The sequence below is a fragment of the Paramacrobiotus metropolitanus genome, unplaced genomic scaffold, assembly GCF_019649055.1.
Source record: "Paramacrobiotus metropolitanus isolate TYO unplaced genomic scaffold, Prichtersi_v1.0 Parri_scaffold0000087, whole genome shotgun sequence".
NCBI classification, from domain to species: Eukaryota; Metazoa; Tardigrada; class Eutardigrada; order Parachela; family Macrobiotidae; genus Paramacrobiotus; species Paramacrobiotus metropolitanus.
Window position 1 is genome coordinate 383,379 of NW_026570307.1, and position 25,916 is coordinate 409,294.

At 41.5% G+C, this 25,916-nt stretch overlaps 7 protein-coding genes across 8 annotated transcripts; 4 read left to right on the forward strand and 3 right to left on the reverse strand.

The window, feature by feature from the left end:
- Positions 1-360: 360 nt before the first annotated feature.
- Positions 361-3,760, reverse strand: LOC129596261 (cyclin-dependent kinase 5-like). The gene is made up of 7 exons (XM_055493494.1): positions 3,325-3,760; positions 3,175-3,210; positions 3,037-3,090; positions 2,691-2,866; positions 2,343-2,447; positions 2,119-2,233; positions 361-1,803 (listed from the first exon to the last, which is right to left on the reverse strand). The coding sequence occupies exons 1-7, from the start codon at positions 3,368-3,370 to the stop codon at positions 1,442-1,444; spliced, it is 894 nt and encodes a 297-aa protein (XP_055349469.1). The 5' UTR covers positions 3,371-3,760; the 3' UTR covers positions 361-1,441.
- A 1,644-nt stretch (positions 3,761-5,404) lies between these two features.
- LOC129596183 (SWI/SNF-related matrix-associated actin-dependent regulator of chromatin subfamily D member 1-like) lies at positions 5,405-8,856 on the forward strand (the record flags this gene model as incomplete). Its single annotated transcript, XM_055493384.1, has 9 exons — positions 5,405-5,656; positions 5,949-6,071; positions 6,177-6,305; positions 6,435-6,581; positions 7,021-7,122; positions 7,196-7,357; positions 7,629-7,726; positions 7,820-7,955; positions 8,224-8,856. Coding segments are annotated over 9 exons (1,422 nt in total), but the record flags the coding sequence as incomplete, so codon positions are not given.
- On the reverse strand, positions 8,692-13,232 carry LOC129596260 (somatostatin receptor type 2-like). 2 transcript variants are annotated; one of them, XM_055493493.1, is made up of 8 exons: positions 12,511-13,232; positions 12,172-12,359; positions 10,879-11,036; positions 10,721-10,785; positions 10,622-10,640; positions 10,444-10,529; positions 9,675-10,041; positions 8,692-9,374 (listed from the first exon to the last, which is right to left on the reverse strand). In XM_055493493.1, the coding sequence occupies exons 2-8, from the start codon at positions 12,340-12,342 to the stop codon at positions 8,939-8,941; spliced, it is 1,302 nt and encodes a 433-aa protein (XP_055349468.1). In that variant the 5' UTR covers positions 12,343-12,359; positions 12,511-13,232; the 3' UTR covers positions 8,692-8,938. The 2 variants fall into 2 exon arrangements, with proteins under 2 accessions (XP_055349468.1, XP_055349467.1); XM_055493492.1 differs by having other exon boundaries at positions 12,421-13,232.
- Positions 13,233-14,022: 790 nt separating this feature from the next.
- Positions 14,023-15,504, forward strand: LOC129596262 (uncharacterized). The gene is made up of 2 exons (XM_055493495.1): positions 14,023-14,684; positions 14,793-15,504. The coding sequence occupies exons 1-2, from the start codon at positions 14,351-14,353 to the stop codon at positions 15,251-15,253; spliced, it is 795 nt and encodes a 264-aa protein (XP_055349470.1). The 5' UTR covers positions 14,023-14,350; the 3' UTR covers positions 15,254-15,504.
- A 346-nt stretch (positions 15,505-15,850) lies between these two features.
- LOC129596223 (polyribonucleotide 5'-hydroxyl-kinase Clp1-like) lies at positions 15,851-18,539 on the forward strand. The gene is made up of 8 exons (XM_055493448.1): positions 15,851-16,115; positions 16,183-16,437; positions 16,693-16,834; positions 16,982-17,239; positions 17,524-17,769; positions 17,899-17,955; positions 18,065-18,155; positions 18,237-18,539. Exons 1-8 carry the CDS (start codon positions 16,029-16,031, stop codon positions 18,373-18,375), a joined length of 1,275 nt encoding a protein of 424 aa, XP_055349423.1. The 5' UTR covers positions 15,851-16,028; the 3' UTR covers positions 18,376-18,539.
- A 560-nt stretch (positions 18,540-19,099) lies between these two features.
- LOC129596210 (uncharacterized) lies at positions 19,100-22,249 on the forward strand. The gene is made up of 3 exons (XM_055493432.1): positions 19,100-19,315; positions 21,293-21,382; positions 21,518-22,249. The coding sequence occupies exons 1-3, from the start codon at positions 19,249-19,251 to the stop codon at positions 21,712-21,714; spliced, it is 354 nt and encodes a 117-aa protein (XP_055349407.1). The 5' UTR covers positions 19,100-19,248; the 3' UTR covers positions 21,715-22,249.
- Positions 21,810-25,816, reverse strand: LOC129596209 (uncharacterized). The gene is made up of 6 exons (XM_055493431.1): positions 25,474-25,816; positions 24,874-25,015; positions 24,567-24,781; positions 23,733-23,969; positions 23,021-23,392; positions 21,810-22,559 (listed from the first exon to the last, which is right to left on the reverse strand). Exons 1-6 carry the CDS (start codon positions 25,655-25,657, stop codon positions 22,390-22,392), a joined length of 1,320 nt encoding a protein of 439 aa, XP_055349406.1. The 5' UTR covers positions 25,658-25,816; the 3' UTR covers positions 21,810-22,389.
- Positions 25,817-25,916: the final 100 nt, after the last annotated feature.

Sequence of the window (25,916 nt, forward strand, 5' to 3'; positions counted from 1 at the left end):
CTTAGTACAGTACAGTAAATAGAAACGATCTATGGATTGCATGCGATTCGACGGCACAGTAGGCAACTATACCTACGTAATAATTATGTTGATTGTTTATGTTTGCATAACGCCAGATTGTTTATCTTCTAGGCGAAACCTGTTGTGCTTGCAAAACAGTGCTAATAAATACCGATATTGTACTGAAAGCTTAGCGTAGAATTCTCCACTCCATGAAGATATAGATATTACAAAATGTAGGATTGTAATGCAGCTAGACGGTACTGCTAACCGGTGATTACGTGGTACAAAGGTCATCGATTGCAAGCCAAACAACTCCAAGGTGGAAGTACACGAATCATGGGAATTTTACGCACATTCTCTGAATCAGAGTTTATCAGTGAAAATAGCACGTTATATGCAAACACATGCACTAGTGGTCATTCTACGTCGATCAGTTTACAGTACATCCAATCACAACATTTGCGAGAAACTGGCGCGTCTTATCAACACGTGGATTTTGCCGAAACGGGAGCAACGAAAACTACTATTCCGTAGGCAAATAATCTGAGCAAAATAATCCTAATCTGTCCGTATATAACGAACGGTTATAATGCACTTAAACAGCACTTTCATGCAATACGCTCAGCTTGCAACGCAACCTACAAGTGAATAATCAACGTTTGGTTAATTTTAGTTTGTAGTAACCGAGTTATTTTTTTCTGGAATACATTTTTCCGAACCACAGCCGAAAATGTTGGGAATGTCTGCTGTTCATTACCGCGTTAAAACTGACCACATTCCACTGGTGTCCCAAACGGAAGCACTTCCGGTCTCTTCACCTTCTGTCAACGCTGATTCCGATGAGAGGGACTCTGAGAACTTCCTGACACATCTCAAAGATGCTATCCGCCCGCGTCTATCATCCCTTTCCAATCTGATTCGACGTAAAAAGGCAGCAAATTCCATTTCCGCATGCACATCGTCTGTACCAGCACCGCCGCCCGCCCCGGAACTTTTAAGCCAAGCACGATTGGAGTTCAACGATGATGAATCCGATGATGATTTTATCGATCTCACTCCTTGCTTTCAGTGATAGGCTTCCATTTCTATTTTTGTTTAAGCAGATCTGACCTGGTATGTTGTCCAGCTAGTAAAATAATGAACTAACCTATCCAAATGTATTCTGCAACAAAATCGCAGCTTTTTTATACGATTACGTATTTTTTACTAACTTATTCCATGGAGAAACAACTATGACAAAATCAATAAAGTGAATCTCCAAAACGGCAATTTAAAACGACAGAAAAACTGAGCGAGTACATTTGTAATTATTCTTAGACTGGACAGTTTGATCATTAACAAAAATCATTCTTAAGAATAAAACAATACCAAACCGGAATATCAGTGTCGAGATCATTGATAACAAACACAACTTCCTCATTTACCAAGCAAACTGGCTTCAGAGATTCATATCGTCGTCAATCTCCGTAAAATACTGATGCTTCAGTGCCATGGCGGCGGAAATGCGCTTCTCGGGATTGCAGATAAGAAATCGCTGCAATAACTCCAAGCCCGACTCGCTAAGTGTGGGTACGGCGACGGAGAAATCTCCCGGCGGGAATTCCGGAAGAGGCTTGTAATCCGGCAGCTGCAACATACCGGGCCAGGTGGCTTCGGTCGGTGTGCCCAACAGTTTGAAGACCCGCTTCAGTTCATCATCCACATCGCTGCCTGGGAAGAGGGGACGACCGGCATTGGCCAATTCGGCAAAGATACAACCAACCGACCAGCAATCGATGGATGTGTTATACAGCTTGGAGCCTGCAGGAAGGATCAGTCATAAGCGAAAGTCTTGCACAACAACAAAAAATTAAGCACTCGGACAAGAAATAAATAACCATTCGCAATCACGTATAATAACATAAGCTCAATACATGTAGTTCAACTGATCTTACGCAACACCATAATCATAAACGCTAGTACTGTACTTGACAATGACGTGTTTCAGGAAAACTGAAGTTATACATGGCCCGCATCAAAAAATCGTACTCAAAACCAATCAATATATTTACTGACTCTCAAATGTGTAGAAAACATTGGGAGTGACCAGTGCTTTAACTATCTTTTATCTCTCACCCAAAAGTACATCAGGAGGCCTGTACCACAGTGTGACAACTTCGGCACTATAACACCGCACTGGAATCCCGAACGCTCTAGCTAATCCGAAATCAGCCAGTTTCACCTCTCCATTCTGGAAACAAATATACTGGTAATTGGTTTGCGATTATTTAAAACATCAGTTCACCGTGATTCAAATAAGATATGCACCCCGAAATCAATCGGACAAAATAAAACCATACCTTGCTCAGCAAAATATTCTGCGGCTTCAAATCGCGGTGCAACACATTCTTTAGGTGACAATACGCTAATCCACACAGCAGCTGGTAGAACAGCGAACGAACAATCTGTCAAAAAAGCAAAACAATAACAACATATTACAACAGACAACAGTTATCTGCAACACAAGTTAGAAACAAAGGAAACCCACTCGTAGTACATATCGCATTATAGCGCACTCAATCGAAATTACTCCGTAGAAGTACTAGTTAAACCTGTATCGTCAACCACTATCGTCAATTTGATTAATTAACGTGAAATCCAAAAAAGCTATCCGACATCCAAAAGAACGAGAAAAACGGGACACGTACTTTTGGTTCAATTATTCCATTCAGCGAATCAAAATACTTTTTCAAATCCTGATCGCAGTACTCAAAAACGAGCGTCAGCTTTTTCTCATTGTGCAGCACGTCCAAAAGCTGCACGATATTTTTATGGCGCAGCTGTTTTAAAAGAGCGATCTCCCTCAGCGCGGAAGATGGTATACCTAGACAACCAGTAAAGTGAATAAACCACCGTCAGCGTAATTAACCGAAGCCACAACTAAAAATCAATGAACATCTAACGCATCCTGCAGCCGGGCACCAGCTGTCAAAACCGATAAATAACAATTTCCTTCAAATTACAATTTAAATTTAGCTTTCATAGGGATCCTACCTTCGTCTTCGTCATCGAGACGGACTCTTTTCAAAGCGACGACATCATGCGTTTCTACAGCAAAAAAAAGACCCGAGCTCTGCATACTGCCTAGCGGGTAAAACAGTAAACAAGAAAATAGCAATGAAACCAGCTTACCGCGATTTCGAGCTTTGAAAACGGTTCCGTAGGTTCCTGAAATTGCATTTCAGAGTAATGTCCGTACCAAGCATCTTATTTTTAATTCTTACATCCCTACAGTCGAAGTACAAAGTACTGTTTCCACTTTCCAGTTAAAACGCAACGCACCTTCTCCGATTTTCTCCAATTTCTCAAACTTCATGCGCGCATTCATGGTCAGGAGACTCCGCACTGAATAAGTTTGCGAAAAAATTCCTGTATAATGTTGTGATAAACCTTATACAAATCACTGAAATCAGAACTCCCAGAGCAACATGCACACTGAATTCTCCAGAAACATAGTCTTTGTGGCACCACGAGTCCACGACTAGGCAGCACTGGCAGCAGCGGCGTGGTTGACTGGTTGACTACATACGTAAACCAGGAATCAAGCAGCACAATAAAAACAGAAAATTGGGAAATAAACAAAAAACAAATGAATCGCAAAGTGCAAACAAAGTTTAAACACACAGCTGCTTGTACAGTACAAAGTAGACATGCATGATGCAAACAGCAAAAATCAACAAATTTCAAAAATAAACTTCTCTTCCTGTAAATTTCAATGTGGTATGGCAAGCCGGGCGCCGTAACACCGGAACAGGCACAATGGTAACCCGTTTGGACTTTGGCACCGCAAACTTTGGCCTTTTAATGGAGTGGGTGGGCCAGAGCGACACTGGCCGCTATCCAGCGACTGTAGCAAAATTTAATATTTTAGTGGTAAACGATAATATTACTTTGGTGCCCACTAGGTAACAAAATACAAAACTAGAAAAATTTTATAGAAGTTATTGGTAGTTGGTACGTCCGGTACCGGTTACCGGTAGGAGCAAAATTTAAAACAGGAAGTGTATGCAAAGCCCGTCTTTACTGTAACTTAACCGCCCGTCTTTAACTTAACCTTTCTAAACCAGTTTTCTGGAAAGATAATTTTGCCGAAATGCAGTATTCCCTCCATATCATGGCCGAAGTTTGCACCTTTCAATCTGAAAATGTCCTCATGCCCGTGCTCATAGTAGCTAGAGTGCAAATTAAACTTTAAAATTACAAATCCTGTTTATTAGAGCATGGACCGGTTAAGAAGTTTTAGTGATTTGTTTTATTCTACGGAAACTGAACATTTAATTTGGGTAGTACAGTAAAGTTACAGCAACAGAAAAGTTATCTTTAACAGTAACGTTGTAAATTTTAATACCGGCAGCAGCTGCTGCCGGTATTAAAATTTACAACTGTTAGGTACAACTGCAGTTGTACCTAACTTGTAATACGCCGGTAAACTCTGTAGTCTGTAGTCAAGATGATATTGATACTTAGTTGATACAGCCGGTAGTCAAGATTGTAGTCAAGCGAAATTGTGGATGTTCAATTTAAATGTGTGCTTTCTTTCGAATTTGTAATGAAAATTTAATATAAAAAATTATAACAATAAATTTTCATACTAAGAAAATACAAATTATTACAAAAAGTATTAATCATGACAAGTTTAAGCTGGAAAAATAACGCCCATAGTAGGCCAGTGCGAACCATCAGTAAGTAACTGAATCCGCCTAATAACTGATTGTGACTTTTCTACCTTGTCCGGATACCCGACTTATTCAAGGCGACATCCAGCTCGTCCCTGTAGCTATCGACGTTATTGACCTGGATATGGCTGTGCTTGTTCACAGAGGATGCAGAATGCGCAAATCTCCGCTGTGTATTATTGACTACCCATTGCGCACACAGCAGAGCATAATCGCCGTCTGTCTCTCTTTTCAAAGTTGAAAGTTTAATCAACACAGAAAATTATTATTACCGAGGGGACCATCGTTTGGCCTGGTTAAAGAGGCGCACTCATACGAATATGTCAATTCAGCAGTCGGCTTATCAGGTTTGTTAGTCTATTTTTATTAGTTTGTTCGCGTACAACAAGTCACAGCCTCTCACGGCAGTCGCACAGGATGCTGTCTTTTCTATCACGGGAGAGATGGTGATACTCTCAGGATCGTCTCACTCTCCCGTTACTCTTTGTTGGGTGCCACTGTATAATTATTGATTTTTCTTATCCAAAGGGCCAAGTTGCTGCACCATCCGCCGCAGCCTTACCCATCAACACCGCCACTAATCTCAATCCATTAGCGGCCCCCCTCACACGGCCACCCTATCCCGGGGGCCCTGCGTCATCCTTTCCTTCCCAGCCGTTCACCCCCCAACTACCGGTCCGCAATGATATGCCCCGCCTGCTCTGCCCTACAGTCCCAGTGGAGGACGGGCCGCGCTGACCGCGGCGCTGAAACGACCCCCGGCAGCCGGGGCGCCCCCCTTGGCCGGGACTCCGGGCTCTTCCACTGCTCCATTCCCCACTCCCATGATGCATCGTGCACCCGCCGTGCCAGTGCCTGCTCCGGCGGCCAGTACTTCGGGCCCGGCGCAGCCTGCCAGAAAGAAGCGCAAGACGGCCGACAAAAGTCTCCATCCTGGGGTACTGTGAATAGTTTGATTTTGTTTGGATAATTATGATAAATAATTTATCTCTTATTTATACGAATAATTATCCTCTTTAAGTCTTTTGAAGTTAATTTGTGATTTACCTTATCACCGTTCAGATACCGGGAATAGGTTCTGTCGTTCTGATAATAGGCACTTCGTAATAAAACAGTTTGCTGTAGCAAAAAATTCATTGCCGATGCGATTCGGATTTTTGTTCGAATTTCGAATTACATTCGATTTTCCTGCTTAAGATACGTTGCCTGATTAAGCATCTGTTATTCCAGATCAAGCATATTGTACCAGAGTCCAAAGCCTATATGGATTTATTGGAATTCGAGAAGAAACTGGATTGTACCATATCTCGCAAAAAGATTGAAATCCAAGAAGCTTTACGCAAGCCTCAGAAGGTAGTTTTGGTCCATAGTTTCAGTTGCTTATCTGTATTCCAGCCAGAGAGCTTCTTAATATGCGGTAGTGTGGTGGTATTGCAGTTCTCTTTGTGAATTATACAGATCAAAAAGAAGCTGCGAATTTTTGTGTCACATACCTTTACGCCTGGGAAGCCGGAAACAGAAGCTGGCGACGGGTCGTATCCGATGTGGGAATTGCGCGTAGAAGGGCGATTGTTGGAGGATCTTAACGTAAGCATATAGTGTTCTGCAGATTTGTATTGTTCCTTTGTCAGTATGTAGTGATTACATTTTTTCATGTGGATTCATAGAAGTAGTGTTAATACTTGACATGTAGCTTGTGTTCTTTGTTTATGTTAGAAGCAGCAAGCTGCCGGCACAGACGCCGCTGCGAAGCCACCAGCTCCGGAAGCACCCAAATCTCGACGGAAATTCTCTTCGTTCTTCCGCAGCTTGATTATCGAATTGGATCGGGAGTTATATGGCCCAGATAATCACCTTGTCGAGGTAAAGCATTAAAGCATTTGCCTTCTGGTTATGATCCCTGTGCACAGCTGAAAAGGTGGTCAAATTAAATTACTGTATACGTATACGTGTAGTTGTAAAACAGTAGCGAAGAATACAGTAGTCGCCAAGTGAAGAATGCATGGAATAATGGATGCCAAAATTACTGTACTGCTTCTTTAAAATGTGGAACGAAAAATGTAAATAGGGTGTCATATCGTCTCGAATTCGTACAGCATGTCGGACGAGATGATCTGTTTCTATGTAAGTAAAATTGTAAACATGGTGAGGGAATTCTTCTTAAATTTTGTCACAAAATATTGTTGTCGTATTTCTAATATTGTTTTGGTATCTTGTTATGGTCTTTACTCTTGAAGAGGAAACTCGCACCGCATAACAGTAAACGGTGAATACGTGTGTTAATGTCTTTCTTATGTTACAGTGGCACCGATCGGCCAGCACTCAAGAAACAGATGGATTTCAGGTGAAGCGCATTGGCGATCGCAACGTTAAGTGCGTTATCATGCTGATGTTGGATTACACAGTAAGCCATCGCAATCGTTTGAAGTTTCCACTTTGAGTTTACTCGTACTTACTTTAATATTTTGTGGCTGTAGCCTCCTTACTACAAACTGGACAATCGGTTAGCGAAGTTGTTAGGCTTATATGTGGGCACAAAAATCAGCATCTTCAGCCATTTTTGGGAATACATTAAGCGGAATAAACTGCAAGATCCGTCTCATCCCGACTATCTAAATTTGGATGCCCCGTTACAAGTGGTACGTATTGTTGCTGCACTTCCTTGTGTGTGATTGAGATTTTGTTACCTGTTTTGCATTTGATGCTACTTTTTATCGCCTTGTGACTCGCGTAATATTACATTAACAAATTTCATATTTTTATTTTATATACAGGTAAGTACTATTATGCCTATCGGCTATCGTGACAAGTGTTGTGCACGCACCACATTGGAAATTCACTACAAATTTTGCGGCGTTGGAATAAGCATTTTGTTTTTGCTGTTTATCTTCCGTCTTCTTAACTTTTCAGCTGTTCAGCACCAAACAGATTCGAATGCAAGAAGTGGCGCAGCGGCTGCAGGCATTGCTGTTTTCCCCCGATCCCATCATCATTCATCATATGATTACGTGAGTATATTGAAATTCGGGAATTTGCCGTGTAGAAATACCGGCTAAGCTGGACTGGGTGTCTTCACATGGGAAATTGGGTGTAATGCGCAGGGTGGATAATAGCGAAGGACGGCGCACCGCCTGTTATGATGTTGATGTGGATGTTGATGATCCGGCTAAGCCCCATATGACCAATTTCTTCCAGGGCGTATCACAGACACAAGAGATTCAGCAGCTGGATAACAAGGTACTTAGACGCGCCTGGCCCATAGCAATATATCATCCCAAATTGGACCCGGGTTAATTCTTGTGTTTTCGTTGCGTTTTTGGCAGTTTATTAAATCAGATTAAGCCTGTAAAACGTAGTCGGCATTTCAGAGTTTAAATATCTTTTGCTGCACCGAAATCAGTGTAGATTAGGAAACGGTAAATTCATAAATTATATTTACGGCTGCTTGAAATAATGATGCGGTGGAATAGAATTTCGGATGTAAAGTGACGGTGATTTTTTGCAGATTTGTGAAACAGTGGAACACATTAATCAGCTGCGTATAAGTCGGGAGTTTTACATGAGCTTCGCCAGTGATCCACAGAAATTCATTGCCCGCTGGATTCAGTCGCAGGCGTCAGATCTGAAGTCTATGACCGATGTGATCGGTGTGCCGGAACAGGAGCGACGGGCGGATCATTATATCGGGGATTGGTCGCGGGAGGCGATACACCGCTATTTCTACAATAAACTCTTACAACGCCGTCAAGAACTGGAGCAGGCGCTCAATATCAAGTAGACAGTCACCATCGCGCCCTGTGTGTGCATCGACAATTCCCACTTGTTGGTCGTCCGTATTCTCTTTAGAAGGGAATTTGTTTTGACCCTCTTTTACCCCTTTGGGGATTTGTTTAATTTAATGTTTAGCGGCATGAGTTTTGTTGTTTTGACTTGTTTGTATATTTGTTCCACTGTTTTTACTTGTCGGGATTTTATTCGTCTGTCTTGCTGACGCAACTTGTGCGGGACGTCATTATCGTGGAAGTATACCAGATTTAATGCGAATAATGGGCATTTGTATGAACGTATGCAAAATGATCAGTATAAATGCGTTAATCTGATTTGAAAAGGTTAAGCGTGGAAGAAAGATAAACTGTACATTTGGAAAATATACAACCCATTCAGAAATTTCGCAGATTATCTTGGAAGCAGTGCGAAACGTGCGAGGGATTTGCGTTTTCTTATAAGAGAACCAGTAATCCGCTGCCTACTTGGTACAGCGCGTCGCCCCGTAACCAGATCTGAATGGGCCGCGGAGGTGTGCAACCGGTCTTGGACAATGGCGGTTGACTGGTGGTCGCCGCGGTGCCGGTCAATTCCCGCAGGGTGTTGGTTTCGCGGATGAGGATGGTGGCATTGACGGCGGATTTACTGTTGGCTGTTCCGCCGCCACCACCACCGCTGGCCGCCGGATGGCATTTCCGAGAACGCTTAAAGGCTTTTGAGTAACTCTGCTTAAAGTTATCGCTCAGTACCGCGTACAGGATGGGATTAATGGCGGAGTTGGCAAAACAGAAGCACTGCAGGATCAAACAGACGACGACTACCACGCGACCATCTTCCGGTCGCAGTGATTCCAGGTAGTCGCCAGATAGAACAATAAATAGCTGAAATACCCTGAAACAATGTTACAATATCACAATAATGTTTAAGGTAAAAAGCTGAAAGTGTACGATAAAATGCTCCCACAGACAATATAATATTACACGTTTTTTATGGTTAGACATTATATGTGTTTGGATTACCAACAGCTAAATTCGGGTACTGAATGGTGTACTTGGCGAATACTGTTGCCGTAATTTTTACCGGATCGCTTAAAACGTTTACGATTGTCTTGAATTTTACAAATTCTTAATATAAAATCTGCAGTTATCATAGAGGTATAAAATCATGAACTCCTCCTCAAAAGATACTTACCAGTAAGGTGTCCAGCACATAATGTATACCAGGATTACAATAAATATCATGGTGGTCACTCGACGCAGTTTGTCCGTTCGACGTTTAATACTCTGAGAAGCACTTGTCGTCGTCACCACCATATTCGTGCTGGCGATCTTCTCATGACTGCTACGTATGCTCCGCAATACCATCCCGTAGAAAAACATCATGAGGATGACCGGAAGTGCATAGCCCAAAATAAAACAATACAACGCAAAAACGCCTTCTCCATCCAGTACCAGCGAGGTGGCATTGTAGCCCGGCCAGAATATATTGCACTGGGTTGTTTCTCCGCCATCGCTGTAATTAGATGACTGCGTTCCGGAGTACGCAAAAACGGGATACACTAAAGGAAAGATGACCCAACATAAGCGTAAACAGTAATTATTTCACCTTATACTTAACACAATATGTACAATATATGCGTGTGCTTACATATAAAGGTGAAGATTATACATTACGGTGTGAAATATTGTATAATATCGGTGTGAAATTATTATATTAGAACCATAGCATATATTATAGCAGACATTAAACAGTGACGTAAATAAATATTACAAGCAAATATGAGTCATCCATCAATGCTTGGCTCACAAAAAATGAAGTCTACAAAATCATAGTGCTGCTACATTGCAATGGTATATCTGTAGTTGCTCATGTCAGATTGAAAACCTGAGTTTCAGTACTGAAATAGTTAATTTTCTAAAATTAAGTGAATTATTTCAAAAAATAAAATATGTGTGCATACTCAAACTCATGGCCAAACTCCAAACAAAGGCGCAGATGAGCAGAGCCGCACCCGTTGTACGTAAGCGACGACTCCAGATCGGCCAGCTGTGCAATTAGACCAATAATAATATTGTGCCCCTCCACTACCTTGTATCTGTAATTTGTCTTGAAAACTGTGACATTTAACCGCCCCTTACCATATCGCCAGATATCGGTCTACAAATAAATACATGCGTAACAACATCTAATACACCGTTAAATTAGTCCATTTTTATAAGTAATGCTTAGTCCCGTACCTGCACTCATCGTCACCAAGAAGAAGCTGGACGCAAACTGGTTAATGGTGCTAACGGAGTAATATCTGCAATATAAAATCACCCAGATGCATTTTAAGCTGACATCAACGTGTTAACCGTCATGCGTCAGAGGGAAAACGTTTTGCTGGCTGACATACATTTTGCAATAAATGTTGCCAAATGGCCAGTTACCGATTATGGATGTGACCACCAGGAGCGGTATGTTCACCAGGAAGGCAATATCAGCCAGGGCAAGAGCCAGGATGAACACATTGGTCACGGTACGCATAACCGAGAAACGCAGGATAACATAAAACTGTAAAAGCCCCCATTTGGTCATATTTTATGGATGTATGAATGTTTCGTCAACACCCGGTAATTGACACATTTACCCAGTACTTGTGCACGAATACGCAGTAAAAACCATTTCTATATGTTCGTAGCATGTTCTTACAATAACACCATCTTAATGCTAAGAAGTAAGAACATCGCTAAACATTGTACGTCATAATCACCGTATTAGGCAAGTTGGATTTATTGTATAATTTTTTATATTGCGGTATTATTAGACGTACATCGCATAAAACTGAGTTAATTATGAAAATCAATTCTGCAGTAGATGTGCCGGTGCTTTGTACTTAATTTAGTCTTTTAGCGACCCTGGGTACGCTTTTGTCAATATACGAGGTACCCTTCAGATTTGCACGCGTCGTCAAATAGACTTCGGAGAGTAATTCCCAAGAAGTTTAACTTATGCAAAATACAAATTATACTGACATATAAAACTTGTGATGCAAATTTTATTTGCCTTAACTGCAACGATTTGCGGTCACTTCTAGTAGTGCTTATCGATTTATTTCAAAAACGAAGCTAAAACTCTGTCTAGCCAGTGCCAGCAAACACTACAGTGCTATCACGGTATCACCCACATTCGCGATGTATCGATATCAATAAGCCGGTTACTGGATAAGCTTTTCGTGCTGTAAAACTTTACAATATTCATCAACCTTCTTTCTAAAGTTGACATTTTAGTGTTTCACGATACTATTCCATTAATTTATTGCGTCATTTTCTGCGCGTCTAAATATTTGGAACACTACGTAAATATCCATATTTTGTGATTAATGTATGAAATTTAGAGCAGTGCGTGACCGGCTTTTCGTGTGGATGACCGGATATGCGGTGTATACATGTAAATAGATATCTATATACAATTGTACAGACTACAGAGGCTGTACAACATTATACTTGTTACACTATAAAAGGTATGGCTTGCAACAGTAAACGATGGTCATACTGACTCATACAAAGCGACATTTTCCATAAAAAACTTTTCAGATTACTTGTTATTAAGTGTTTCCCAAGTCAAACGTGCACGTGTGTACTTAGTTATTGCCGTTGAATAAATATCTTTCCTACCAGTCGGTGTTGTCGACGCGAGCTATACTTACCACTAAAATGTTTCCTCCCAGACCCACCACACAGATTAGCATGTAGACAACTCCAATCCCGTAAATGTAATCGACACCGTATCCGCTAAGCTCTTCCAGTTGTTTAACCACATTATCCGGGTGGGACGAACCGTTAACTTCACTTTCCCTGGAATCCACGGCAATCTCCATAGTTGGCAAATCCGAACCTAAAACGTTTCCGCTCAATACAACACCAGTAATTTTGTATGGTTTAATAAAATTCTTCACCTTATGGAAAGTGTTAGCTATTTCCTATAGAAATGCCATTGTACGATTGCACAAGTAAGATAGCACTGAAAGAAAGAAAGCTTTCCTGACATTCGGGAAATCTTCTTGTTATCCCTTAAATATCAATGGAATAATCTGCCCGCAGGAAACATCCAAAGGGTTATTTAACTGAACCCGTAGAAGACAGCGATGTGCCCGCCTGTCACGACGGAAGATTGCGATAAAGGTGCGTGGCTGCGGCATTAATAATCGTAATCCGTGCCGCCAAATCCCCTAACGTATCGATGACGCTGGGAGTCAACCCGGTAAACACGGAGCTTATGGAAGGTAGCAAAGGTGCAATTCTGGCGTTAGAATTAGGGTTATGCGCCGTAATGGTTGGACGACACAGCGGCGTTTGCCGCTGACCGGAAGCTGGATGTAACACCGCCTCTCGCGCGTTAAACTGTATAGTGTATAAAGGCGCTTAGCCAATCATAGCGCAGCTCGATCCGGCCGCCAAAAATTCTGTTCACATTAAGTACGTACAGTATGCTGCGTACAATACATTCAATGCGCAAAGTCAGCGTCTTAACCGGGTAAATTTAACTTTTCACCCTGTCTGCCAGTCTTCCCGGCGCAGGAATAATTTCCGGTTTATTTACAGGAAAGCTAGACTAATGTATCCGTCTGGATTCCGGTTACGCTGCAACGTGATTACGACGGACTCGTGCCCTGGCTAGCGCATATGGTTTCGGCTGCGTAATATTGCAAAACGCGAATATACTGCTGTAGCAATTGAAATGTTGATGGGAAATGCTAATGCTTTCGGGAAGCCATGGCAAGTGGACATTATTAAAATGATTATACCGAATCGGGGTTAGCGAAGATGTGTGTAACTGGTTTGCCCGTCACATGAACCTGGATTAACCGGAATTGTTTATTAACTTTACATTGCATGACGCACGTTTCGGCATAGTAATCGAACAGTTTTGCATGAGATTCAGCGAAGTTCTGCTGGCTACATCGAGGATAAGCATTGTTATGGTTTTGGTCCGTTTATGAAATTAGCACTACGAACAGAGCTTTTAACTTTCCAGACTAACAGTAAGTTTAATTCAAGTGATCAGTTGTCTGGTTGAATATGTGAACTGTGGCAGGTTAGCTACTCAACGAGTAACTGTTTCAGGGTGAACTAACATTCTCAAGTATTAACGTTCATCTCGTACTACAGTAAAATTTATACAAGCGAATTCTGTTTGTGCTCAAATTATTAATAATATTGAACTACTATATTAAACTTGTAACACACTCGAATCGGTTTCGAGCAAACAGACTTCCGCAATGAAACATTATGTTTATATACTACCTTTTTTTGCAAGGCATGCTATAAGAATTAAATAATACTTGTTTTGTGTAACATGTAACATGATTGCAGCCAGCACGACAGTTTACCATTATTGTATTGCAAGTTTTTGAGCTGGTGTAGTGGCGGCAGTTTCTCTGGGACACTCAAATAGCGTTCTACATTACACCTTCAATTGTTTCTGCTAATGAAATAAACTCTGTGATCACGTTTCTTCACGGATCATCTTTCAGAAACTCCGGAAAATAGTATCGGCCATCTTAAAGTAGCATTTCAACAGAAATTAATACGACGTTCTCGTGCTTTAAGTTACGCTGAAATATACATCATAAATAATAACTAAAGAAACTATGTAACAGTTATGAGCATGAGTTGAAAAGCTATTGTACGCTTTGCTATATAAACTCATTCCGCTTAAATTGTTCAAACATATTGTACAGTTCGCTTTGGCTTGACAACTGTAATATCTACGAACTAAAGCACCTACCAACCAAACCGTTATCAATTCGTTTTTAGTTGCAAAGTACTTATTTGAAATTAGACCTTAAATCTTCAATTTTATATAATCGTATTTGCAACTCGAAAATGTTTGGCAAATCCTTTGCATTTTCGTGGCTATCGATCACCGGTGTTCGCAATATTCTGATTGCTTTTCTGGCGATATGTTGTCTACCGTTTGGCAGCGCTGATAGCAGCAGTTCCGAGGAGCATCATCACCGGCATCGAGCATTCCCAGCGTTAGCGCCTATTTTGCCGGTGTTACCTAGTCGCACCGCGGCACCGGTTATCCAACTCAAACCGCCAACACGAGACTGTGTCTGTGTACCCGAAAAAGTGCGAAGCAGCATTAAAGATTTCCATCCGGATCGTGATGTGGAAATCACCGGAAATGTTCCTGATGTGCATCATGTGCCAGCAAGTAAGCAGTAACGATGCCCTTAATGATGTTATATCATTATTGACTTATAATTTTAAGTGAAGACATAGTGCATTGAAAAGGTCACCAATCTTAAATCCAATTTTGCAGTAAGCTATCCGACAATTGTGGACTTGTATCCCGTACAACATCACCGCCGTTTTTACGAATCAAGCTCCAAACCCAAATCCTACAGCGATAAACAAATTCAGCAGTCGGATGATGCCGACAAACTCTATGCAGATCGCCATCCACACAAGTCAATCGGCATTGAACTCAACACTGAAGTCCACCAACACAGCCATTTTGCGGGACCCGAAAGGAAAGTACCGACCGGCAAAGGTGACCATAAAGAACAAACGGAAGTCAGCTCCAAGGAGAAAGAAAAGAGCAACGTCACTAAAGAACACTCGAAAGATCCAGTGAGGATCGATGTGAATCTGATTCCGATCGCTCACAACAAGGACACGGTCTATCATCCGCAAAACAGGTATCCGGTACACACTCCGCATATTCGTGGTCATCATTACCAACCGGCCTATCACGACTACAAATCACACATGGCCTATTAAAGGGCACTGATTTAACCGTGGGCACTTGGCAGTTCCATGCTCAACATGCATATGTTCGTCGTTGTTCTGCTTTTCTATTTCGCAAACTTTTACCTGATTATTTATACATGTACAAGCATTACGATCACGAGTGCACGGCGTGCTTTTGTGCTAATACGCGATTAATGATGTCCAGCGAATCTGTTATAGTTTCTAGTGTTATACTGAAAGAAAAACTAAAACTTTTGGCCTAAATGCATAAAGTCGTGCAAACCCGGGAGATTCTTAACAACAGTAGCGCGACTCCAATCTCATACACCCGGTCCACGCCTGTGTGTCCGCGTGTCATCGTTACACACGCTGACACATTGGACAAACTGCTCAACTGAAATGATAGACATCATCAAAACGGGCCAAAAGTACTAAACCAACTCGGCGACCACAGTACCATGGCTACCTCATGCAACTAACATAGTCAAGTAACAAGTAGTGCCCTCATGTAATTACACTGCAACTACGCTGACAATACGTTCCATACATTGGCACCACTCGTGTGCAGGATTACAGCTCGTCTCGCCACGCGTTAGTATCAATACCACAATGTTTGCCAGACGCAGAACTTGATGTTGTTTCGTTCGTTATTAATTTTTATTTATTTGAACTATTTCAGACGATTTTATGGTGCTCATTAGTCTTGTTAGACATTTTCTGGGTCCTTAATTGCCCTCTGTAACCCCGGCGGTTGATCGGTTGATTGGTAGTCCGTGGAACACTGAGGCTGAGCCTTCCATTCAACATGGACATGTCGCGGAAGGAACTGGACCTGTTGCACGGACACCAAGTGGCCATTATTCCAGGCTACAAACGCTCGGTGTATGTTGAGGTACATCCGTGACAGGGAAAACACATTTTGTATTGTGATATTGTGGATATCATGTATTGTTATGCAGCTGGTCGAAGGGCAGGCCGAAATTTTTGGGATGTTCATGAGCGCTGATGAACGCTACTGTTTCACTTATCCGCATCGTGCGGTTCTGGCCACATACGATGGCTGCCGCGTTGCGGTGGAAGCGGACAACTGCGATCTGGAAGTACAGGTGATCAAGGATGATCCGTTTCCTGCGTTGGTGGGCGCTATGCATGCTGTTCTGGAACAGCAACGCCAGGATGCGGTGAAATCCGCTGGGGAAGTGGTTGGACCGAAGGTACGGGAAATATACAGGGTGCCGTATGCTGTACGGTAGGGGCACACTGTACGCCTTTGGACTATTGGAAGTCAACATTGCGGCAGTAATCTGTAATGTTCAACCATACATTACCTTCTCTTTTATGAGTAAATACACTTTTTCCTGCCGCAGTACAATGAGTATACTGATGTGGTTACAGTTTGGCATTAATAATGGAACTGGTCTTACTGCATTTATCTTTTGGAAATGAATCTGCTTTTGCATCTTTGGCAGGTGTTGGTGGTGGGACCAATGGACAGCGGAAAATCCAGCTGTTGTCGCGCATTGCTGAATTACGCTGTCCAAGCCGGATGGAATCCGACATTTGTGGATGTTGATGCTGGACAGCAAGGTTTGACACTGCCTGGCACCCTCTGTAAGTATCAACAGAGGAATTACTTAAATGATATCGTTGCTCTTATATTTTTTCGTGTGCGTGATGGGTTCAGCTATATAAATGGTGGTGAATATTACAAACGTAGTGTATGTACGTTAATTGCTGATTTGGTGTTACATTGCTTAGCGTCGGCCATTTTGCGTGCTGGGACCAATGAACTGGGTCAGGTAGACCATGCTGAGCGGGTGGATTTGCCTTTCGGACGGGTTAACCTGAACGAAGACTGCAAGTTGTACCAAGCGCAGATTTGGAAGCTGGCGGAATTTGTCCAGTCCAGTTTCTCCAATGCCCATCTCCGTGCCAGTGGGGCCATCATCAATACTGCCGGCTGGATTGATAGTAACGGGTTCCTGCTGTTGTTGGAAATTGCCAAAGCGTTTCAAGGTATAATAAAAAACAGTAATGCTGGTTGCGGTGATTTCTTCTTTTGTCGTTTTGCTGCGTATATATTATTTACATATAGATATTATACTGCAGTACATCATTTCCATTATCATTCTTACAACGCGGAGCCTAGTGTTGTTTTATTGATAGGTGTACGCATTTCAGTTATATGGTGCGCAACTGCGCATTATTTGTTTGTTTATAAAAGAAGTTTGAGCTGCATAATTACTTTCCAAATTGTTTCGCACATGATAATCCGTGTTCTGGTGTGACCTTTACTTTAGTGGATAAAGTGATCGCGCTGGAAAATGTTTATTTGGGCCACCAGTTTCGCCAATGGGCAGCTGATCACGGTGTGTTGCTGGATGTGTTGTTTGCCCGGAAGCCGACGTGTCTGGCGGAGCGATCTATTGAAACGCGCCGAGATTATCGCGATTGCATGGTGCAGAGCGTTTTCGTCCGGCGACCTAAGTTTACTGTGACTGTTCCATTGAGTAATCTGATCTTTTATCAAGTGGCATCCTTTCATGGTGAGAAACAAAGTAAAAATAAAGTTTTTCATCGGTTGCTGCATTCCGCTATCTTTAAGTTGTGCGGAGATATTTAGTTTTTATAAAGAAGCATTTATCGAAGTGTAATTTATCGAAGTTGTGTTGCAGCTGTGGAGACACGCAATGGAAAGAAGCTGGGCGTCAGCAACCAAATTGCTCACGCAGGTATGTAGATTTACACTAATTTTGGCCGTCGACAAATTCAACGCAGTTGTTTTTTGAATACACAGAGTTTACTGTAGTAGTTCTAAAATTTTGTTTTTTTTTTCTACAGGAAATTGCCGAGATCGTTTACTGGGTGTCAGCATTGCCCCAAATTTGGTAGTAGATGTCAAACAGTTCCCACTACAAGGATTCGCTGTGCTGTGAGCATGACGACAGTCCTGAAATTTTACAAAGTAGACTTTAACTGGAAATGGTAGTGTTTATGTATTATTTACTTGCAGGTTGTCTTTCCAAACGAAAACCGACGAAGCGCGCTTAATTTCTACTGTTGATTTGAATTTGTTGCCCGCACCAGTCATTTTGTTGAGCACTGTTGTTTCCGCAGTTACTGTGCGTGAGAGTCTGGGTGTTATGAATTAACGTTAACAGTATAAGCTCTATGTTCGAATCTAATAACTTCGTATGCGCACAGTTTATTCTGTTGAAATTTATATAAGACTGCAAAATTGTACGTAATTTCTCTCGATATATCCGCATTGTATTACAAAGTTATCCGCTACGTGTACATCCGAAAATTTCTTTAACGGCACCTAAATCATCTTGAATAAAAGAAGTTATTTTTGTACCGTTGTCTGGCATTTCAAGTGTCGCCAAGTTCGGTAAACTGACCATCGAACATGGCTGAAATTTGGGTGTGCATGCTAAAGGATGGTAAAGTGTCCTTTCATCACAAGACGCACCATCGCGATGTGCGCACGGACACTCTTGTACCGGTAACCTGAATAAAGATTAATTCCGTCAACCCCAAAATTAACGCGTCATACATTGGTATATTTCCCGCAAAGCATCTTTATTATACCAGCATTCCAGTTAGTGTAAAAATTGTCAAGTGTTATATGTACAGAAAAATTGGGCATAGAATGGTGTTGCAATTAGCGTACAAAGAGATGCTGCGTGCTCATGTACATGTACGCCGGGGTGTACGCGTTTGATTCGGCTGCCGTAAAAGAAAAAGGGAACGCATCAATTACGTCAAGGAACAGGGACAAGGACATCAGCAATACGTATGCCGACTGCACTCCCTAAAGCTGGAGCAGTATATATACCGGTGTACGTCGCTCAGTATGGGATGTTCGTTCTGTTTGCTTATTTCTGCGGTACCGGCACTGTGAATTTGAAAATTTCTTAATTCTTTTCTCCTAGTGGTAGCCGGTAACAAGAGCTTTTAAATACCTGCGTTGTTTTTCGACTCAGCGAAACACGTTGGATAACGTGTTGCCAGTTTTTGTCAAAATGGCCAGAATCCCGGTTGCCTTGATTTGCCCGTTCCTGATTGTCCTCGTGTTCGTCGCTCAACAATGTAAGTTCATGCGCTCTTACATGTATGTCATTCGATAAACTTACATTGTTAGTCTAATTAATTCTGAACTTTTTTATGATTGCAACCATAATATTAAAGCGCGTATTTCTCTGGTCATGGCCTTATTGGTGATAAATGTTATAGCATTTCGGTACGGCAAATCCGCTAATTGATAATTTGCTGTCAAATACAGTATATATATTGGTGGTTGGTGCAAGTTCATAATAAAACACTGATCATGCAGTTGTCAGACACTGACTGATTACGAAATTACTATTACTACTATTATCAAAACATAAATTACTATTAATAGTATAAAGCGTTTTCAGTAGTCAAGTATTCAGCTGTGGTACGTGTTATGTGTACATGATGAATTTTCGTAACCTACAATTGGTTCACTGACCTTAAATAAGCGTATAGGCATGGTATTGTAAGGTCAGAAATAATAACGAAATTACATTACTGCCTCAGTACAGACAATTTAAATTATTTTCTCCTCATAAAATTGATTGTTGTTTGATCTGGACTTTACCCATCCCGTGACCTTATAATTTATCCTCCGGATTACGCATAATCGCGTGTAATCTGGTGCAAATGCAAAAGCCGCCGGGCTGAATGCTTAACTACAACCAACACAGATTATGTTAAATTACAACAACCCGCCCTCGTTACAACATCATAACGGGTCACAGCTTTGGCATTCCCAAGTACGGTTTTACGTAGCACAAAATGAAACTGCGTATAGGTACAACTGTACGGGTACTACTGCATTCAGGCTTTGCACAACAGTTTTGTAAATATTTGACATGAACCTGATTAGCAACTAATGTCTGGCCTATGTTATAAATTAACATAATTATTAGTGTACATAATCGTATGCTATCGGAACACCACGTTCACCAAGAGTAAGTGGGAACCCGAGTTAGGCGAGCACGAAATCTACCAGTTGGGAAGATCAGACTCGAGTTAGCATTTGATTTGGGCGGTGCAGTGTTTTTTCATGCTCGCCCAAGTAGGACTCACTTCCTGATACTCAGGCGACAACATATGTACCGATGCATGCCGGTGGTACAAATCGCCGTCGTAATGAGCTGATAATTACACTGCAGGATGAGCCACTAGCGGAAATATTGCACTGTGTTATACGATGCCCAGGAGAGCAGTTTGTCCAATGTGTCAGCGTGTGTAACGATGACACGCGGACACACAGGCGTGGACCGGGTGTATGAGATTGGAGTCGCGCTACTGTTGTTAAGAATCTCCCGGGTTGTTGTTAAGATGTTGTGTTGTTAAGACTTTATGCATTTAGGCCAAAACAATGGCTGCTAGCATCACGTGTATCCGGTAATGGGAGACGCTGTTAATTTTTCTACACATCCTTAATTTTCAAGGTTGCCAAAATGCGTCTAACGTTATCCTTGAAAATTAATTAAGCCCTGTGTTATTCAATGGCCCCATGACGCACTCGCAAGGAGAAAATATAGAAAAGTTACTAGAACTCGATTATGTACTAATTCCGGTGATGATTTTCAATTAATCTTTTCGCAGAATTCACTTTCACAAAATTAAAGTATCTTATTTTAAGACAGTAATATTCGATAACGCTAAGACATAATCTCTATTACAACACTACGATACGATATATGAACTGTATATCACAACATACAGATCGTAATTTTGTTTTCTGCATTCGAATGTTTACGAGGACATTGTAAGTTATACAATTTACATAAACACCTATAAATCGGCGCATAATTGGTCACTACTCTATTATGTTTACAACATAATACCGTACTGAGCGCATAAGTATCGATAATAATTTTATATGGATTTGAACGTTTTGTGGAAAGCCCACAGTGCAGTTTTTATCATACTGTACAAAGTACGAGTACTTCGTGGAAAAAACGTCACTGACTCTGTTTTGTGAATCGCTTGCACCGTGAAGTATCGTAACCGTATTGTGTAATTTACTCTTAGGCTCAGCCAACTCCGGCGAGTACACCAACGTCAGAGCTGTCAGGAGGATGTCCAAGGGATGCGCTTTGTGGGGCCAGGCCTGTCTGGGAGGTAAGCGCGCGCACACACACGACGTACATTAATACACACAATACTTCATCAAGCGCAACTGTCATAAATGTAATATTTACACATGCACACAAAATTAGCCGATATATTGAACCGGGATTATACGATGTGCTTAAGGTCACTTCAAGAAGCGCTCCAATATCAACAGCCCTGATATCCAGGACGTCTTCTACCCATGGAGAAACTCCCAGTTGAACACTCCACCATTGTTCGACGACACGGAAACCGGGGCCGCTGGCGATATCTACAACAACAATCCGCTTAATAATTATCCGTGGAATGCCTATCGCTTTCGACGCTCGATCCGCGTTTAATGGACAGTGTGCAGTTCGTTTCCGGTTGTGTGTTCATCATATGGTCACAATCATATTCATCTTGCATATATATGCATGTGTGCTTGGCGGGCCGGGGATAAATAAGCAATTTAAAGGTCATGCACCGTTTACATCGCTGGGATAGTTCTCCTCAGTGCAGCACATAGCACCTCGCAATGCAATATTTATATACCGCCTGTCATTTGATTCAGTTTACGCACCATACAGAGCCGTCGTTTCTTTTTCATTCCCATGTGCACATTAATATAATGATTTGTTATTTTGGGCTATATAGTTAAACAGATTCGCTATAAACGTCCGCCATATATATTGCATGCAAAATATCTATGCAGTCAAAGTTCTCTTGTTAGTTGTTAAAAATTTTAATAACTAGCGCTGTTACTACCATAACGGTTATTTAAATGCTAAGCATTCACTTGCACAAGGACGTTGCGCTGGCGATGGGTTTATTTGCTGCACCATGTTAACGTACGAGTAATTAAAGTTCGCATCCGCTTGTAAAATATAGACAAAATACGTATACATCATTAGAATATTTTAGTCGATAGTATTTAATCGCTGTCTTAGAGAGTTTAACGCTGTACTGCAATGCACGATTCGCGCTTGAGTATGTAATTTTACCAATGCACTAATTGTTCCAAATAGTGAAAGAAATCAGGGAAGAAGCGGCTGGGAAAAGGAACTGACGGTAGTGGCCTGTGTCGGGGCGGCCAGAGTTGTCGATGGCGTCGTCAACAGATCCGTGCTGCTTAAATTAACCACCAAAGCCGAACTGTTGGCCGGCGACGCTACTTCGCCTTTATATCCTGTCGGTGCATAAATACCTAAAATCAGAAACAAAAACATAGAATACTGCAGACGCAGGAATAAAAATGAGTAATTTTCGTACCCAGAATAAACGAATGACATCGTAAACATGTAGTACTGTACTGACCTGGTGACTTTCTCAATGCACACAGCGTGTACGCGCGAAAATCAGTTTTTTTCAATTATGCCTATATAGGTAGATATATCTGTACAATTTAATTAAGACACCATCCGGTATCCGGCATAAACTGTTAACTGGTTTGAGTTATTCGAAGATTGCTATTAAAGCTATTATTATTGCTATTGCTATTGCTGGCCACTATTTGTGAAAGCTTTTTACTGGCACAAAAAGGGTCTTCTTACACGAAAAAAAGATAAGCCATGCACCGTGACAAAATAAATACAAGTTTACAACTTTCCTTCAGTCAGTGTTTATTATTGTCACTGATTTGTGCTTTATGTCAACAAAATTACGTACCAATCAACGCCGTAGCGTTCGACACGTTCTTCAAATTGAGTGTCACCGCTGAGCCGGATTGTGGCTGGACACCGGCCACCGATGACTGACTGTTGAGCACAAAGCTATTCTGATCGGCACTACTGTTTTTCCCGGTCGTGACAAAGGTCACATTCACTTGTCCACTCATGGCGTCACCCGACAAACCCATCTGTTTGCCGAGGATATTGGAAGTCTTCTTGTCCAGGGCCATGACGTGGAACATATTGTCGTCTTTTCCGGATGGTGGGGTCAGGGTGGTCACTGTATCCGCCGGTGCCAGGAGTACATAGCTGACGTTGCGCTCGTCCGAAGTTTTAGGCGGCGAAAAATTCACATCCACATCTTGGTACGCTACGGTTACAAAGCCCTACATGACCTTTATCTTTATCTTATTATTTCTTTTTTTTATCTTATCTGCATAATCTTTATCTTATTATTTACTGGTTTTATTTTCTTTTTTTTCTTAAACAATGACTTTTATTATCAGTTTTCTTCGCGACAGTTAGTAACAAGTTAATTAACTATTAATTAAGCAATTTGCTGAATTTATTGCATATATACAGCTAGTTGTGTGGACCATGCACAAGCAAATCTGCGAACATACGTATACCTGTATGGAAGATGCCGTAAAAGATATCGATAGTACCCAAAAACTAGATTTTATAATTATCAGATTATCCATGTTTCTTACGATCTGTGCAATTTTGTGCGTCGCAGCCGTACATCCAAGCCAATCCCATGCAGTCATCCCGACTGAGATGTTCCACGTAAGCAATGGTACCATTTCCCGGTAGACTGTAGATGACGGCGTTGTCGGCCGCGTACTTAGTCACGGAGGGCATCGTGATGGAGAAATAATCAAACGGGAAGTTACCGTAATAGGCATCCGATTCATTATACACATCCAGTAATGAGCTACCTTTTAAACCTGCAGCAAAAAATCACAGAGTCACCTGAGTCAAGTGGCACAGCATCGTTACTGCAGGATACTGATGTTCAGGGAAGTGTTGATTTGTCTCCTTAAAGTGGAAACACTTGCTCCGGTGACAAAGCAGTTCAGGGTCATATTATCACATTTTTCAGCAACGGTTATTCGTGAAGCACGCGCCTGATTAATTTGAGACGATTGCAAATTGACAAAGAAAAGATGTTTTTCAATTAAATCCAATCTATCCATAAACATCTCTATACCGGCAATATCGACTTACAAAAGGTTTGCTGCACCTGTGTATTGCACAATATAATTAATTCTTAGGGTGTGGAAGAGATCTCGCACTGAAAATCCCACCGAGTTTTAATTAAAATGAGGAACATCTGCTTATTTACACTAAATGCATACATATATACCGCCTTTATTATACTTTTTTTTATACGCCATTATTTATTATATCTATATCTATTGTTTTGTGCAAGACTGATATAAATGTACTGTGCAACATTGTATACTGTGCATTGTGTTCAATCCATCGCGGTAATCAATTTGTACGCATTTCGCTTATAAAATTCTAATTTAACAAACACTGACCAGGAGCTAAGTTATCCGGGTAGACATCAATGTACTGATCGCGGTCGGGCCGACGATACTCATTGCGCAGTCCCAGTGCATTCACTATGATACGCATCAGATCCCGCAACGATCCCATACATCCGTTCTCGCCGTTGTGGATCACCAGCTTCTGGCCATGACCCGCCGCGCGGTTCACGCGACCCAGAAACGTCACACAGGTGGGCGGTGTGGTGCTGCAATTGGTGCAGTATTGATATAATATTGATTTAATAACCGCTGTAATTTAGACACTCAGGATATGGAATTCATTGTGAAATCCTTTTACCCATCATTCAGCGTTTTGGAGATGTATAAAAAATCTTTTCCGGCATCCGTATCGGGATCGTACTCACGGAAGTGCAAACATTGATTCGTATTATCCGCCACCGACATCATCGCGCCGTGTAACATCACTGCTTCGCCTTCATCTGCCACAAATAAATTATTTCGTTTACGGATGGCGGATATGTTCTTTGAGTATTTTCGATGGCAAAAACCAATTCGATAATAAAAGATCTAGACAAATGCTAAAAGAATTATGTAATCAAATACCAAGTGTATTTGACATTCTGAATCTTAGCAATGCAAATGTCTAGAAGGCTACTCGCACCTGATCGTAGGAATGTAAATATTTTTTTACAAAATAGTCGCAATATGTTGTGACTATATTAAGAAGTTATAATCAGCATCTTGCTAATTACAGCGATTAACATCGTTACATACGCTTCGATCATGGATACCATAATTATTATCATAATTGTGCCCGAAAGATTTTTCTGCGGTAATTAAACCGGAATTAGCGGATCACGTGTCGAGACCCGGTATTTCCCAAAACCCGGTAGTTGCTCCTGTTACTGATTGTTATTTTTCAGGAAATTCCTCTTACTGTAAGAATCATCAATATAGTATAAAATATTTCTGGGATCTCTCCATGAATAGTAGCGATCATCCAAGCTTTGCGCTCCGAACGTACTAGTTCCCTCGCGTAATGCTGCGTAAGGCGGGAAGCTGATGACCATCGACAATACCGCGCGCGCACACAGAACGATGCCGGCAACGTACCACAACATCTTTCGCTTGACCGGTACAATCCCTCCAAGCTCACAATAATTAACAAAATCTCGTTCGTGTTCTAGTGATCCTCACTATGTAATTATTCGTAAAATAAGGACCAGCTAAAAAACCCTTCCACAACACACATTTAAAACTGCAGAATTTCAACTGGCCGTTTTTTCCTTGCAGTGTGCAGTGCACTTTGTATCGCATTGGTTATGTTCTTGTTGCACTCATTCATATTATGCAATCGCTAATTATTTATAGTTATCAGCG

Bases quoted from the DNA above. Each gene is read 5' to 3' on its own strand.
- LOC129596261 (XM_055493494.1), bottom strand. From the start codon at position 3,370: ATGAATGCGCGCATGAAGTTTGAGAAATTGGAGAAAATCGGAGAAG. The intron at 3,091-3,174 runs GTAAGCTGGTTT...TTTTTGCTGTAG, and splicing joins TTTCAAAGCTCGAAATCGCG to AAACGCATGATGTCGTCGCT. The intron at 1,804-2,118 runs GTGAGAGATAAA...TCCTTCCTGCAG, and splicing joins GCCTCCTGATGTACTTTTGG to GCTCCAAGCTGTATAACACA.
- LOC129596260 (XM_055493493.1), bottom strand. From the start codon at position 12,342: ATGGAGATTGCCGTGGATTCCAGGGAAAGTGAAGTTAACGGTTCGTCC. The intron at 11,037-12,171 runs GTAAGTATAGCT...GGGCTTTTACAG, and splicing joins TGGGAGGAAACATTTTAGTG to TTTTATGTTATCCTGCGTTT. The intron at 10,042-10,443 runs GTATGCACACAT...TCTTTCCTTTAG, and splicing joins GAGTTTGGCCATGAGTTTGA to TGTATCCCGTTTTTGCGTAC.
- LOC129596262 (XM_055493495.1), top strand. From the start codon at position 14,351: ATGTTTGGCAAATCCTTTGCATTTTCGTGGCTATCGATCACCGGTGTT. The intron at 14,685-14,792 runs GTAAGCAGTAAC...CCAATTTTGCAG, and splicing joins TGTGCATCATGTGCCAGCAA to TAAGCTATCCGACAATTGTG.
- LOC129596223 (XM_055493448.1), top strand. From the start codon at position 16,029: ATGGACATGTCGCGGAAGGAACTGGACCTGTTGCACGGACACCAAGTG. The intron at 17,956-18,064 runs GTATGTAGATTT...TTTTTTCTACAG, and splicing joins CAACCAAATTGCTCACGCAG to GAAATTGCCGAGATCGTTTA. The intron at 18,156-18,236 runs GTGAGCATGACG...ATTTACTTGCAG, and splicing joins CTACAAGGATTCGCTGTGCT to GTTGTCTTTCCAAACGAAAA.
- LOC129596210 (XM_055493432.1), top strand. From the start codon at position 19,249: ATGGCCAGAATCCCGGTTGCCTTGATTTGCCCGTTCCTGATTGTCCTC. The intron at 19,316-21,292 runs GTAAGTTCATGC...ATTTACTCTTAG, and splicing joins CGTGTTCGTCGCTCAACAAT to GCTCAGCCAACTCCGGCGAG. The intron at 21,383-21,517 runs GTAAGCGCGCGC...GATGTGCTTAAG, and splicing joins GGGCCAGGCCTGTCTGGGAG to GTCACTTCAAGAAGCGCTCC.
- LOC129596209 (XM_055493431.1), bottom strand. From the start codon at position 25,657: ATGTTGTGGTACGTTGCCGGCATCGTTCTGTGTGCGCGCGCGGTATTG. The intron at 25,016-25,473 runs GTAAGAGGAATT...TATTTGTGGCAG, and splicing joins CTATATTGATGATTCTTACA to ATGAAGGCGAAGCAGTGATG. The intron at 22,560-23,020 runs GTACGTAATTTT...TTCTGATTTTAG, and splicing joins GAACGCTACGGCGTTGATTG to GTATTTATGCACCGACAGGA.